We start from the raw sequence: 15825 nt of genomic DNA on the forward strand, positions 1-15825 counted from the left end.
ATCTGCTTTATGAATATTGGACATCTTTGTACAATATCATTTGAAGAAAGATTCCACTAAAAACAAATGAAAATAAATAAACAAATAAGTAAAACTACTGCTATAGTAAAATATAATGATAACAGTAATCTCTAATACACATATTGGGCTTATTTAAGCCAGAAACTATTCTAAGTAATTCTCACTATTACACTATAAGTTAAGTTCTATAATTCCCATTTCATAGATAAGGAAATTGAAAAGATTAGATGACTTATCTAAGATAAATTTAGAATGGAGTTGGAACTACAATCAACACAGCTTAGATACTGAATCTGGGCTCTTCAGTACTGTGCTCTGCTGGCTCTGGATAGTAAAGAAAGTTCCGCTTAACACATTTTATATAATTTGCAATCAGTATTCTTGAGCTCTACACTTGAATGAGAATAATGAATGTAAGCTTTCTCACTTCACAATATGACCTGAAAGCAAAATGCCCAATAAGTAAACAAAATATAAATATAAAAAGAGATTCTGAAAAAGTACAAATGCAACTAAATGGAAATAGCCTACTGAGCAGTTTTTCTGGATTCTATTTACAAAATAATAATAGGTAGGTCTAAAATGGAACTGAGGTAAGTAAAACAAAATAACATTCTCTATAGTTTCTCTAATAGGTATTATGGTGCCTACTTCAATGTTTCCATTTATATGGTGTTTATAACACTTTAGTGACCAAATCCAAAAAGAAGAGACTAAATTCAAATAAGATACCTAAAATGATCAGCAGTTTCATGTTTGATAAATTAGTAAGAGCTGTCTAATTGCATAATTGATACATCTCTATCCGCTTGTACCCTTTATCCATAGATGATCTCCTGTTGATCAGGTGGCAACTTTAAGACAGCTTAAGGTTGATTACCAACAAGCTGTGTCACAATACTAAATAAAATTAATTAAATTTTGATTTATAGAAGCTGTATTTCAACAATGTTGATCCATCACAGGTAGAGTCTTTATCTCTAAAAGTATTCACACTTCACGGGCTTCCCTTTAAAATACAGAACCAAAGCTATGAGAACCAATCCTGCTAACTAAACAAAACCCTGATCCACAGCAGTTATGAGGGAGAGACAAATTATACAAAACAATTAATATGGAAGGAGACATGGCACCTGTAGAGTGGGACAGGCCAGCCAAAATGCTGGGCTCACAAGACCACACGGTTCATCAGACCTTCTGTGGCTCCTGGGCGCAGTGTACGCTCTGAAGCTTATCTCTTCTTCATAGCTGTTATTTAGACTAGCCCGGGGCTTAAAGGCAGGATGTAAAATGCAGTCCAGGAAAAATGATTCCTTATGCCCCTAAAGTAATTGTGAACTTGGCACAAGTTTTCTTAATTAATTTTTAAATCAAAATTTACTTAAGCTTATTCTGTCACATGTTTTGTTATGTTTTGTTTTGTTCCATTGTCTTCAACCAAATATAGACCACTGCGTTTCTTAAAAAAGGAACTTAGGGCCAGGTGTGGTGGCTCACGCCTATAATCCCGGCACTTTGGGAGGCCGAGGCGGGCGGATCATGAGGTCAGGAGTTCGAGACCAGCCTGACTAACATAGTGAAACCCTGTCTCTACTGAAAATACAAAAAAATACAAAAAAAACAAAAACAAAAACAAAAAATAGCCAAGTGTCGTGGCACATGCCTGTAATCCCAGTGACTCAGGAGGCTGAGGCAGGAGAATCGCTTGAACCTGGGAGGCAGAGGTTGCAGTGAGCCAAGGTTGCACCACTGCACTCCAGCCTGGGTTACAGAGTGAAACTCTGTCTCAACAACAAGAAAAAAGACACTTGGTAGTTTCTAAGTTAACTCCAGTTAAAAGCACTTGTGTTTCATTTGCTTGGTCATCAGAGTGAAATGATTTTATTCTTAAAAAATACTAGAATTCCTGTAACCCAGCACTTTGGGAGGCTGAGGCAGGTGGATCACGAGGTCAGGAGATGGAGACCATCCTGGCCAACATGGTGAAAAGCCGTCTCTAATACAAATACAAAAATTAGCTGGGCGTGGTGACGCGTGCCTGGAGTCCCAGCTACTCAGGAGGCTGAGGCAGGAGAATCACTTGAACCCAGGAGGCGGAGGTTGCAGTGAGCCGAGATCATGCCACTGCACTCCAACCTGGCAACAGAGCAAGACGCCATCTCAAAAAAAGAAAAAAGAAAAGTTAGAATTATGACCAGACATAGTCAGGTTGAAAGCTTTATCTGAACTGATAAAGAAGTTCTATGTGAACATAAACACTATTATTAAGAATTCAACTCTGGATGATCAGTGTTAACAAAGATGAGAATAAGGAGCACTAGAAAGTCTCTATCCTCTGAAATCCAAATTTAAATGAGCATATACTCAGCATATACACCTTCTGTCAGAAAGGTACTTTGGAGCAAGGACTATGTTAAGCCATATGTACTTACAAATTACGTTTTAATGTTTAAAATAATTTATACAGTTATTATTATTGAGTCTTCTCTGTTTTATTACCATTGCCAAAAGTAATGAGAATAGCCACCATTTTTAGTTCATTGTAATTGTTGTGTTTCCCCTTCCCTTTGGAATTAAGCAGGTGTCAAACATTTATTAGATGTCATCTAAGGTAATTCGTTGCTCATGAAAATGCCATGAACAATGCTCAGGTTGTGGCAACTGAGCTATGATTTTTTGTTAGAACTAATATTGATCAGCATAATGACAACAAATCAAGATGAGGGGCTCAGTGCAGTTGGAGGAAGAAACAAGGAGAGGAAGAGCAGAAAAGCTCCAAGGTGGACCCTGCATGCAAATGAAGAACAGAGCAGGTGTTTGGCAAAGTTAGCTTGGGGGAGGGAGGGATGGACTTAGTGGGGGAGGGAAGGTGTGAAAATAATTGTATTTTGTTTATATCTTGAAGAAAATGTCCCTAAAATGTGTCATTTAAGGAAGGATACAGTTTCAGCAACAAAAGTGGGGAGGGACGCAAATCTGTAATAATAATTGGCTATGCAATAAAAAAGATTTTAAAAGCACATTTTGCAGTAGTTATTTTGGCCTTTTAAAGATATATTCAGAATGATTACATGTCTCTCTTGAGAGGCAGTATCCACAGTAGTCACGTTCACAGGCTGTGGAATCAGATTTGAATTCTGACCCTGCCACTAGTCGATGTCACGATTTAACCTGTGTCTCAACTTCCTCATCCGTACAATTTCCCATCTGTTGCTTATAGCATTGTTGTGAGAATTAAAAGTGTATAAGTAATGTAGACACTTAGGAGAGTGGCTTGCACTTAGTAATAACACACGTTCACTATTTTTTCCAGACATTATTTGAAGCCAATAAAGAATGTTAGCAGAAAGGATGATCAAGTCAGTTAAATGATGCTGGGAGGACATTTTCAAGGTTTGGTTTTGTTTTACTACTTAGCATATAGATAAAGCCAGCAGAGCAGAAATATAATACTTATCTAGGAACCTAAACTATAGGTCTTGAGAGAAGATGATAAAAACGTTAAAGTTCTCTAATTTTCAGTTACAAAGATTCATTCCCACGTAGGGAAATTTCCCTGCAACATTACCCGCAGCATGGCAGTTTTATTGGGATTGGAATACAGTCCATATGGTGTGCTTGCTGACACTCTGGAGTTGAGGGGAGCGGGCTCCTCCTGAACATATTTTACTTCTGTGAATAACCACTTGTCATTTCAAGTCACCACCCCCATGAGAACTGCGACCTCAGAGTCCTCTAGGGAAGCTGCATTTGTTCCCTTGCTATTATAAGCATTTGCGCAAGATGACTCCAGGACAAAGTTTAATTCCGCTGCTTGTTTTTTTTTGTTTGTTTTTTGTTTTTTTCTCTTTCCATTTGTCTTCATGTAACATAGACTCCACAACCACAACTTCCACCTGAATTACATTTTTAGGGACGTGCAAAGACCTTGGGGCAGGAGAGGCAGAAGTCAGTGAAGCAAGAGTTCACATTTTCAATCACTTAAATAATGATATTAGAAATTCAAGTACCTTTTCCCCATTACTGGGGAAAGTGTTATTCCTTGATAGGCCTTATTTCAGAATTAGATTGTATGATCCAGCTAGCTAGGCTGACTCAAATTATGAAGCAGGCTGGCAGAAAAGAAACAACTTACAGAAGCAAAGCAAGTGTAGGAAAAAAGAATTTGAGCTATCTCTGCATGATGATCTTCTGAGTTCACTCCTAAGGGATGCTCTATAGCAAGGGAATAAATAGTCATCGACACTTAACTCTTAAAACTTGCAGAGATAAATATTACCTTTAGGAATAAATATGTCACAGCTGGGCTAGAATGATGACCCATACTTGCTATGTGCACATATTTAGGGAGTCCCTGCACATCAACACAGTCATTTCCCCCCCCCTTTTTGGCATTTGAGAATTGGGCTTCTATTCTCTGAGTTGGAACAGCTCTTCTGAAACTTTAATGTACAAACAAAACATCTGGGGATCTAGGTTAAAATAAAGACTCTGATGCGGGAGGTCTAGGAGAGGCTTGAGACTCTGCATTTCCTACCAGCGCTGACAGGATACTGATGCTGCTAGTCACTGACCACACTTCGAATAGCATGGAGGCAATATAATACTGAGGCCAGTCCTGGACTCTGAATTTTCTTGGGTTCTTCCATTACTAGTATTTCTTCTGAGCCAATGCTAGGGGTTGAATTATGTTCCTCAGGAAAGATATGTTGAAGCCCTTACTCCCAGTATCTCAGAATGTGGTCATATTTGGAAATAGACTCTTTACAGGTCAACAAGGTAGTCCCTAATCCAATATGACTAGTGCCCTCATAAAAAGGGGAAATTTGGACGCAGTGATAGATATGCACAGAGGGAAGGGGATGTTGAGAAACGTAGGAAGACAGCCATCTAAAAGCTAAGAAATGCCCAAGTCTATCAGAAGCTAGGAGAGAGACCAAGAACAGACCCTTCTCTAGTTGCTTCAGAGGCAGCATCAACTTGCTAACACCTTGATCTTAGACTTATGCCTTCCAGAATTGTGAGATAGGAAATTTTTGTTGTTTAAATCACCCATTTGTGAAACTTTGTTACAGCAGTTTTGGGAAAGTAATACAGGTACTGTTATCAAGGACATTTCCCTGACACTTCATTCTCCTACTCTCTGACACAGACAGAAATGTTTGGTGTACCAAAAAACTTAACACAACCCGAGGACTGTGAACACAACATCGCTTACACAGATAAGGTAACAACAAAAGATGGAGGTCATGTTTCTGAGGACCAAAGCCTGCATTGCTCCTACTGTCATTTCAGGTGTCAATAATGACATGCTGTCATAGATTGCCAACACTGCCAAGTCTGAATTCCATAATTTATCCCAAACTGCTCTGATCTACAGATCAGGATCTGCCAGGTGTGGTGGCTCATGCCTGTAATCCCAGCACTTGGGAAGCCAAGGCGGCCGGATCACTTGAGACCAGGAGTTCCAGATCAGCCTGGCCAACATGGTGAAACCCTGTTTCTACTAACACTACAAAAATTAGCCGGGTGTGGTGGCGTGCGCCTGTAATCCCAGCTGCTGGAGAGACTGAGGCAGGAGAATCGTTTGAATCTGGAAGGCGGAGGTTGCAGTGTGCCGAGATCGTGCTACTGCACTCCAGCCTGGGCAACAGAGCAAGACTCCATCTCAAAAAACAAAACAACAACAACAAAAAAAACCAAATACAAATCACTATCACACTCTATCGTTTCACATCCTTCACACCTCATTAGCAGTCCTAAAAATTGCTTTCCTTTTTAGAACCATTTTTCCACAATGAAACAAACCTTTCTTTTTTAAAAAAAAATCACCTTGTGAGAGTTATTAGGTTTGCAATGAATACAAGAAGAGAAAAACAAACCCACATAAATTTATTTGAAAGGGCGTAGGCAAGAATGAGGTATACTAATCTCATTCACTAGCTAAGTGATGGGTCTCTACAAATCAGACCCACAGCAAACATGATTCAAACACACTTCGTAGAAAAATGACAAGCTACTAACAAGGTATTTGCTTCAACTTCAAAAGAGTAAAATATATGCTTATGAGATCCATGAAAGCCAAGGAGTGAAGTTTTTCTATTTTGATACTTAGTCATTACACTTCTAAATATGCTTCAATCTACTTTTTATACTCTCAGTATTTTTTGCTTGGGAACCACTCCCTTGGAGGTATTTGAAAAGTGCAGGAGTGTTTGGGTTTTCGCATAAATGGAGGAGTTATTGGCATTTAACGGGCAAGGCTTGGGGAAACAAGACATTCTATAGAGCAAAGGACTATAAATATTTGTCCCTTCCCAAATAGTAAAAGCAACTGTAGATTGAGGCCCTCATCCCATCTTGGCATTTCTTTAAGATTAATGATCTTTTCAGTTTGGGCTCTCTGTTCGCCCTTTGACTTCTACCAGAAACCACGCGGACATCACAGATATTCTCTGCTTTGACAGGTGTGTCATTCCTTGGTGTGTCCAAAGAACACTGGCTTCTCACTCTATCCTCCTTATGGGATGTTATAACAAATACATGGGGTAATCAATAGAACTATTCTTGTTAGTTTTCTGTCCCACTTTCAGGGGCAAGTGGCGAGATGGGTGAAGTATTATAGATATATCTGACCAACACAGTGTACTTGAGCTAGGACGTCTTGGAGGTGTTTTTAAATATTATTTTATGCAATTCCTTATTTTCCTTCATGACTACTCTTAGTGTCTCTTTCTTTCTTTTATCCATTCATTTATTTAACATAAAAAAGGACCTGCTATGAGGAACAGATTGTGTTAGGTCCCATGGAAGAAGGTCACAATGATAATGAGATCTTCATTCTGTGATGATCAAATTTATCCTATTGTATCTCCCATTAGTTCTTTTTATTTTCGCCGATAAGTTTCCCCTAACTTTTTCTACCTCTTGATCTAGAAAAAAAATTTACTCCTCCACCAAATCATGATAGTCCTATTTGCTAAAATATCTCCATTCACAGAGTAGCTTTTTGATTATTTCTTCTACCGTAGACAAATCCATCCATACATATTTTCTCAGTTAAACTTCATAATATGTGATTTATGCTAATATTACATATGTGAGAACTGAGGGTTACAAAAGTTAAATAACCTTCCGAACTTGCTCATGGATTTCAAAGCAGATCTAACTGATCCCAGTGCCTGCATTTTTAACTAATGTAAGATATATCTGACAGTTAAAATCACTTTTGTGTGGCTTCTAGTGAGCTTATAAATACCTTACTTGAAAGACATATTTGGCCTTCATTCTCAGCACCTTGACTAGATTGTTCATGACTGGTTTAGAAAACCGATTGTACTTTCCAAGTTTCTATTAATACTACATTTTAACAGTTGAAAAACTTTTCTGGGTTTCTTAGCTAATACAAATCCGAAAGGCAGAAATTCCAAATATAACTGGGTAGTCCTTTGCACTTTTTCAATGCCTTCAGGCTTTTGAAGTTCTGTGGATTTGCCTTAATCTGTTGCTAGAACACTGCACATTCCTCTAAACAGCCTGCCAGTCTGAGAAACTTAGCGTGAATGACACAAGTGTCGCCCCCCTCCCCCGACCCAGGTCAGAGGATGGTGTGAAACAGTACAGGAGGTCAGGGGAGGGGAGGAATTGCAGGATAAAGAAATTAACTAGAGGAACAGGAAGTAAAATAGAAAAAAGAATCTATAGACCTAAAGAAAAACCTTTCCAACTGAAGCCGTCTCCTCCCCACCAAGCACATACCTCTTGATAGATAGTTTAGTTTTTCGAATCATTTCAGTCTATTCCGATAGCAACTTCAAAGGGCCAGCACATAGCTGACAGTGTGTCATTCCACTGTCACACCAGTGGAAGTCACAGATCAGGAATCTGCAGATACCAGAGAGAGCGATGGCACTTTGAGGTCTGATCAAGTGTCAGATTTAGGAATCAGGACAGTTAAGAACAAGAAATCAGTCTACAATATTTTCCTAACACTCGTCTGGCCCCAGCATAAAGCACAGGCATCAATTTGGAATTATAAAATAAATTAGTGATTTACATTTATACCTTCTTTGCTTTCCTTCCTCTCTGAAGCCTGGGAGCCTGAAACACACAGAGAACACTGGGGTAGATGGTACGAGAAAGGCCCGCCTGGGACGTCTCTATTCTGCTATGGTAAGTGCCACGACTGCTGCCATGCCCAGGTACCCCTCAAGCAGCAGGACACTATTTCCACCCCTGCCCAGGACAACTCAGTGGCATGGTAGTGATAGCACCTCTCCTGTGCATGTAAGCACACCAAAGCCTTCTAGTATGCTGATAATTTCATACTTTACACCTAAACCTTCTACCATTTTAGAATTTATTTTGGCGGCACTTTTTTTTCTAAATGGCTGTATCTACTTCTTATTGACTCATTCATCCTTCCCCCACCGTTTTAAAGTTCTGCCTAAGTTAGTGGGGTACATTTGGTGTTAAGAGAGGGTTGTCCACAATGGACTAACCCACTGAACACCGCACAGGGCAAAATGATACTAAGTCTATACCTGTTTGGTGTGTTAATCTGCATTAATCGTGCCTTTTTATTTTTGTATTTCTGATGATTTGTCATCTGAGGCCTTGTGGGCCTGAAGAGACTGCCCCTTCCAGGGCTACCCAATGCCTGTAATAGTAAAAGACTCACCTGGCAGTACGTTTTCACATGCAAACCAACGAATCCAGAGCCCATACCTCAACACCTCCTCTATGAGGCTCTCATGCTCTGGGCCACTATCCTTCTGCTCGAATCACTCCAGGGTCAGGTATTAGACAACTAGAGACAACCCCTACACCGCTGAGGCCACCAAAATTATAAAAACTAGCCAATCCCGAGCCTACTCACCGTGCCTTATTTGTTCCTGCCCATGGAAAACACAAAAGGCTGTCACTGCTGTTTTCCTTTGGCTCCCTCTGCCCCTGACTGACCCTGGTGCTTCCTTGTATGGCCCCTGCATGTGGTCTGCCCCTCTCTCCTTGGGAGCTTGAGAGTGACAAACTATCTTTTCAATAACAATCGCCTCCTAATCTATGGGCCTCACCATTCCTGAATAATAATGAAACCTATGTTTAAAAATACAGTTCTTACACAGACTTAGCAGGAAAAGGAGACCGTTTATTTATTTATTTATTTATTATTTTTAGATAGAGTCTCACTCTGTTGCCCAAGCTGGACTGCAGGGGTGTGATGTCAGCTCACTGCAGCCTTGACTTCCCGGACTCAGGTGATTATCACACCTCAGCCTCCCGAATACCCAGGACTACAGGCACATGCCACCATGTCCCGCTAATTTTTGTATTTTTAGTAGAGACTGAGTTTTACTGTGTTGGCTAGCCTGGTCTTGAACTCCTGGGCTCAAGTGATCCTCCCACCCTGGCCTCCGAAAATGCTGGGGTTACAGGTGTGAGCCACTGCACCAGGTGGAGACATTTCTCTATGGCCACAAAATAATCCCTCTGAACACATTAGTGTGTTCTGATAAGTTGTCAGTCAAATGAAAGCCCATTGTACAACAATAAGAGTTGGAGAAGGAACACACTCCAGTTGGTTTTACACTTTATCATAAAAATATTTAAAGCATGCTGATCTTTAAAAATATTAAAATGTAAAAGTCTCTCTTTTTATTGATTTTAGTATATTGGAGTAGTGTTCTTGAAAATTCCCTTAAGGGCAAATATGCCTATAAATAGGAAACTTTGCAATAACTTTCTACTGATGGTTCCTTGCCCATTAGAAATATTTGGAAGTTGTAATTACTTTGTCTTACAGATTATTTGAATTACATATTGATAAGAATTTTGGGGCTTTTAATGTGTAAAGAGTTTACATTGTATTGGTCATCAGTGTTTTAAAAAATTATTTATTATTTATGGTGATAGGTGGCTATTGAGGGGAACATAGGTAGACATTAGAATCTGATTTGAGGCCTTCCCTAGTATAATAGAAATAACTTAAATGTTTAAATAGCAGGAATTATATATGTATCAATATAATGACTTTAGTGGGTACCTCCTGTGGCAGGGGCCAAGAATGACAGACGGTCCTATTCCAGCAACCAGGCTGTATTCATTCTATTTCCTTAGAAGACACACTGCATTCGAGATAAATGAGGCAGGGCTCTTGAGCAGACTTGCAGAAAATGTTTATATTCCTTGTTTCCAACAGAGAATCACCTGCTGCCATCTGCTCCTACTCCATCTGCCAAGTCCTTACAGCCAGCGGTCCACTGCGGAGCCCAGTGACTGTCAGAACACTGCGGTCTCAGAGGACTAATCTACCAGAGGAATCATCACATCACATACCCTGCTCTCCAGGTTTCTTCTCTCCAAACAACCAAGGCCTAATTTAAGGAATCTAGAAGTAATAGTAGTTAAAAGTTGTGTGAGTGCCCATTATATTATCTGAATCTATACTGCTTTGGGAAGAGTTAGTAGGCAAAACAGAACTTAGTGGCTAAGGTAAAGAGACATACAAATGACAGATAATGCTGTAAGCAACTCCCATATGCTAAAAGTCATATTTAGTGTCAGTTTACCAAAGGCCTTTGTAGAAGTGTAACTATGTCGGCATGTATAAACATTGTTGACATAGGTTCCCAAGCCTAGCAACAGACTAGATGGATTAAAAAAGTATGAATAGCAGAAATGCTAGGCACAATGGACACAGTGGTTCTTGCTGCCTGGTAGCCACTAATCTCATTCTTTCCCACTCACCCTCCCATTTTCTGCTCAGACACTGGGCAGTAACCTCTTAATTTCAAGAGAGGTAGGATTTTCCCTAGTCCCAAAGTATACATCAAAACTGCTTCCTTGTCCAAGGTGTAGAAATTGAGTGTAGGTCAAAAGAAAGAAAGTTCATCAAATGAAGAACTTAGTGAGTTTAAAGTCTAGAATAAAAGTGTAAAGCTGAAAAAAGGAAGAAAGTAAGGACACAGTGTGTTAGGGAGTTTAAACATTTTAGAAAATTAGAGATATTTATCAAATATATAAATAAAGGGTAATCTTTCCCCTTATCTAGGAGAACTTAATTGCATAGAAGTAAATGTGTTTGAACAGACTGGCATGTGCTCTGAGGTCAATACCTATAATCTCTAAACCTTTTTAAATCTCTTTGCATGTTGAGGTAAGCTAGTTATCTAAAGAATAAACACAGACACTATTAAAGGCTTTTCTTGGTTGTATACACTGATTATTATTCATCAAATAGGTGACTAATTTTCCAGCATTTCAACATAGAAGCTGACCATGGGTTCACATGGATGCCACATTTGAACATAGAAGACTGTATCCTCATAGAGGGATGAATACTCTTGTGTTGATAAAACAGTTATATGAGGCCTTCCTGTACATCTTTTCAGTCATGGTGACAGTCATGTTAAACTCTTTTCAAGAAGCAGCCAAATTTTAGATCATGAAAAGCCAACATAGTACAGGTTCCCATATAGAAACACCAATCATCAATTCTTTGTACACCACAAGTTCCACATCTGTGAAATGAAACTTTTTCTTAACTCGCATAGAAAGCATTACAGTGTTAGAGTCAGGTGTTTCTGCTCAGCATACCACAGTGCTCTTATATAGAGTCTGAAAGCAAGAAACCATGAAGAGAGTGTCTCAGGAACTTGGCATTCCACATGCATGTAGGAACAGGTGACGATCTAGTTTACAGTATTAGAATCTTCTTTCAAAACTGACATACTTTAAAAGTGGGACAGATAATTTTGATATTATATGTTCTTTGTTAATTGTTTTGAATAATTTTAATGTTCATTGCCTTTTAATAAAATTTATTTTACTTCATTAGTTTTTAAAGTCTATCAAAATAGAGATAAATTTTAAATAAAAATTTTAAATTTCCTTTTTTCCTTCTCATTTTATTAATCTCAGCAACAGAATTCAAATTAATTAAAACTGACAAGTACATTCCACAGGTTGACATGTTTTATTAAGAATTCTTGTTCTTGGCTTCATTTCTGCTGACTCTAAATTTTTTAAGTATGCTATTGTTCTTTCATTAGACATAAAAATTTGAGCAGTTAGAGTAATTTTTTGGTATTCCCTCATAATTATTCCTCATTTTAATGTATTGTCTTCTTTTTCATTTTAAAATCTGATATTCTTTTTCTTCTTCTACTTACGCAGTACCAAATTCCTATACTTCCCCCTTTTCTCAAATATGAGTCTCAGGAATATAAACCTCCTGTATATTTATTTAGATATTTAAAAAGTATCTCCTTTATATAGTTTATGGGTTCACTTAAGTAGCCAACATACAAAACTGACCCACCATTAAGGTCTGTTAACCCAAGAGCATGATTTTAATTCCTATTGTAACAGACTCATAGTGAGTAATACTCTGTGTTCCCATGTACTTTTACAAGCTCACATAGCAGTTGTATTGCCCTGTAAGGCTACAAAATTCAAATATGCTGATAACAAAAGCTGTATAGGTTGATTAAGTTAATTGTAAGTACATCAAAAGATAGCACATATTATTTGGTTTTCTTTGGGCTCTTTTTTTAAAAAAAAATAAATAAAATAACATACGCAGACACACACAAATGGCCAAGTAGAAGTTTTCATTTTGACAAGCAATTACACAGAAAACTCCCACTGCTTTTGTCATCAGATCAAATCCTAAGGCACTCTACTCTCTCAAAGTTTCAACCACTAAAATGGGTAAAGCAAAGAATACACCACAGCAAGCACTAAACAAATATAGCAATTTAGATTTTTATCGGAAGCAGTTTTTATATGCCTTCAAATTAGCACTGGAATTCTGTATATGAACAGATACATCATGTGGCAGCAGCGATTAAAGAAAGAATCCAAGAAACACTGCGCTATAATGATCACATTTCAGCGTGGAAGAACAGCACTATATCCAGTCTGTTGCCACAATGTAGACACGGTGGAGAGCTGAATGGATCATGACGGAAAACAAGGGTATAAATAAAACCGCACACAGTCTAGGTCCTGAATTGGTGGTGATATAAATATCCCCAAATTATTAAACACAATCAACAACAATACCTGGCAATTTGTCTCCAAATTAAGAACAAAGCACCCAGCTCTCACCTTGCACAAACATACACTTCAGTGGTCAGTGACAAATGCAGGCTGCACTTGCAAGCTGGGAGACAGAGCAGCTGCTCTGTCCTGAGCCGCTTAAAGCACATTCGAGCCCAACTCAGGTCCTACTGTGCTTGCTCACTGCAGTTTCTCCCATGACTCCATCACCCAGGAATGGAAACCACGGCTTGCTCCCCAGCACTAGTGGGCTCCCCAGCTACTGAGCTCAGGTAAAAACGCTGAGTCCTGAAAGGTCACCACAAGGTGACCACAAGCAAAAGGAGTGTACAGGGAAGAGGAGGGGCTTTCGTGGAAAGACCCTAAACTCCAGACGCCTTGCCTTTCGAGATTCTGAACTCTGTAAATCAGAGCTGGGACAATAAAATCTGAGAATCCCAAATGGCACCAAGCCAAGCAACCAACCTAGGGGCATTGTTTAAGCAATAATCTCTCTCTCTCTCTAAAACACACAACACACACACACACACACACACACACACACACACACACACACACACACGTGCAGACTTCCGTGTAGCTATTCTAATTGCCCAGACATCCCTCTCAAGCCAAAAAGTTGTTTATTTTTTTCAGGTTTCCAGGTAACAGGGCTTAAAGAAGTATGTTAGAAAATCAGAGTATTTGCCGAAATCAAATTAATTCTAAGAGCAAAATGATTTCTGGCCCATAAACTCATATTAAAAAGTCTTGTGTTTTGCATACATACTGGAATTATGCAAACTCCCATATTAAAAAAAAATAGTAAATATATATTTATTTTCTGAGCTGACAGAATCAATTTAAATTTCTCATAAAAATTCCTATCATCTTTTTCAAAATTAGCCTCGATTACGCACATTTTAATTTTGAGGGTCTTTAAGAAGGCATTTCTTGCCAAAAATATAATCACTCTGAATGTATATATTATAAATAGAAGCAAACATGTTAATAAATGTTTCCCTGTAGAGTCTCTCTAAGTTTTTATTTCTCATATTTTGATTTTCTTAGAAGTGGAGAGGGAACAATTTTTAATCTTGCAAGTGCCTTATGAAACATTTCTTCTTAGTTGTATATATTTTTAATAGGTAAATAATGACTTACTGAACTGTAGATTGATTGCATGAGCAAGAGATTATTCTCACCCTTTAGACTTTTTTTTAGCCTCCTTGTCCAATCACCACTGTTCATTAGCAATTTAACCTCCTAGGCATCAGTTTTGTAATCTATAAAACAGGGATTTGTTACTAGTGCCTGTTTTGTCTACTTCCTTGGTTGGTAATATGAGGGTAAAATGGGACAGAGTGTAGGACAAAATGCTTTCTATATGTGCAGTACTTGAAAAAATGCACTTGCTGCATTTCGGCCCTCTTATTTCCCCAGTGAGTACTGGGGCTAGTAAATTACTTGCTGCATTCTCAAGGAGGGCTTCTTGGGCTTCAAGGAAACTGCTTGTTTCAAGTGGCCTATAAATAGAGTTCGAGATTTTATTGAACTGCTGTTCTTTTTGTGGTAGATGTTGAAGGCAGCCACCACATGGCCAGGGTCAGTTAATTGTGAGCAGCATGAGCCCCGTCTAGTGTTTGAGGCAGAACAAGACTAGTCGAAATTCTGGTAGAAAATGCTCACATGCATGGTTGGTTACATAGTTCGCCTGGCGTCCTGTTGTACTCCTGTGTCTGAGGGGGCTGGAGAAGAGGATTAATGAAGGGGAAAGGTTAGCTATGGAATGCCAAGTTCACTGCTGAGTTAATTCAGTAACAAATGCATCTGGGCATTCATGCTAATTTCCCTACAATTACGTATGCATTTTTTAGAGGTTAAGTTGTGGAGGGGGGCGGGGATCAGGGGAGGGAGACAGGTGGAGAACAGGAAAGGAACTAAAAATGTGGCCACCTGTCTTATGAGATACACAGGGCTGGGAGCTGGGAACTTTAGGTATATTATCTCAGTTCTCATAATAATCCTAGGAGATACCTGTTATTCTTATTTTACAGATAATCATAATTAGCCTGTACATTGTTAAAGGTCAGTGGTGAAGTTAGAATTACGATCAAGATCTGCGTGGTCTAGAGTTCCATAGTCTGAGTAAATTAGTTAGCTTACAGCTTTCTCAGAAAAAGAAAGGAAATAAAGTGTGGTTTTTATACAGTGAGAATAGAGAAGGCAAGAATACAAGTCACTCAGAAAAGACTAGGCAAGTTCACTTTTACAAAGAGTCCAGAGATTTTTTAAAAAATGAGTTTTGATTTTTTTTTTTTAACAATGAATTCATTGCAGGATGCAGAAAGGAAAAATCAATTTTTATTACTAGTGCCAATACTTATTTTTTAACTTGGGTCCTGCTTGTTTTTCAATTGAAGAAGCAAGTTCAGAAGTCTTTCTGTATAGTAGACTATTACTCTGGTTTTTCTAACATACACATAATGCATTATTTTATCTTAATTTTCTTAAATTATCAGACCTTTAACAATGCTCTTAAGGAAACAAGGCAATCTCTTGAACTTCGATGTCGCAGAAGACTTTTTTTCAACTGTAGTGTGGAATATAGTATAGTAGCCATAATTTTCAGTCTCCTGGGTTTGAGGATGTTAATCAATTGGCAGGTTCTTTCAACCAATTTTATTGGCAAGCTAGAGGCAGAGTCTGAACTGCAGGGCTACATATACGTGTCTCTGTTCTACCCTTTAAGTAAGTGTCATT

At 38.6% G+C, this 15825-nt stretch overlaps 1 protein-coding gene across 8 annotated transcripts in view; it reads right to left on the reverse strand.

Moving 5' to 3' along the window:
- Positions 1-15825, reverse strand: part of ARHGAP24 (Rho GTPase activating protein 24) — a 532908-nt gene that overhangs the window by 171088 nt on the left and 345995 nt on the right. Inside the window, exon 1 of one of the 8 annotated variants that reach the window (XM_050790449.1) lies at positions 13132-14472. The exons of 5 other annotated variants lie outside the window; for them this stretch is intronic. In XM_050790449.1, the coding sequence (XP_050646406.1) occupies positions 13132-13144 (13 nt within the window). In that variant the 5' untranslated portion in view covers positions 13145-14472. Of the gene's footprint in view, positions 1-7779; positions 11829-13086; positions 13103-13131; positions 14473-15825 lie in introns of those variants that run through there. 2 more of the 8 variants (XM_050790454.1, XM_050790453.1) reach the window with 2 other exon arrangements.

The sequence above is a fragment of the Macaca thibetana genome, chromosome 5, assembly GCF_024542745.1.
Source record: "Macaca thibetana thibetana isolate TM-01 chromosome 5, ASM2454274v1, whole genome shotgun sequence".
Lineage (NCBI taxonomy): Eukaryota > Metazoa > Chordata > Mammalia > Primates > Cercopithecidae > Macaca > Macaca thibetana.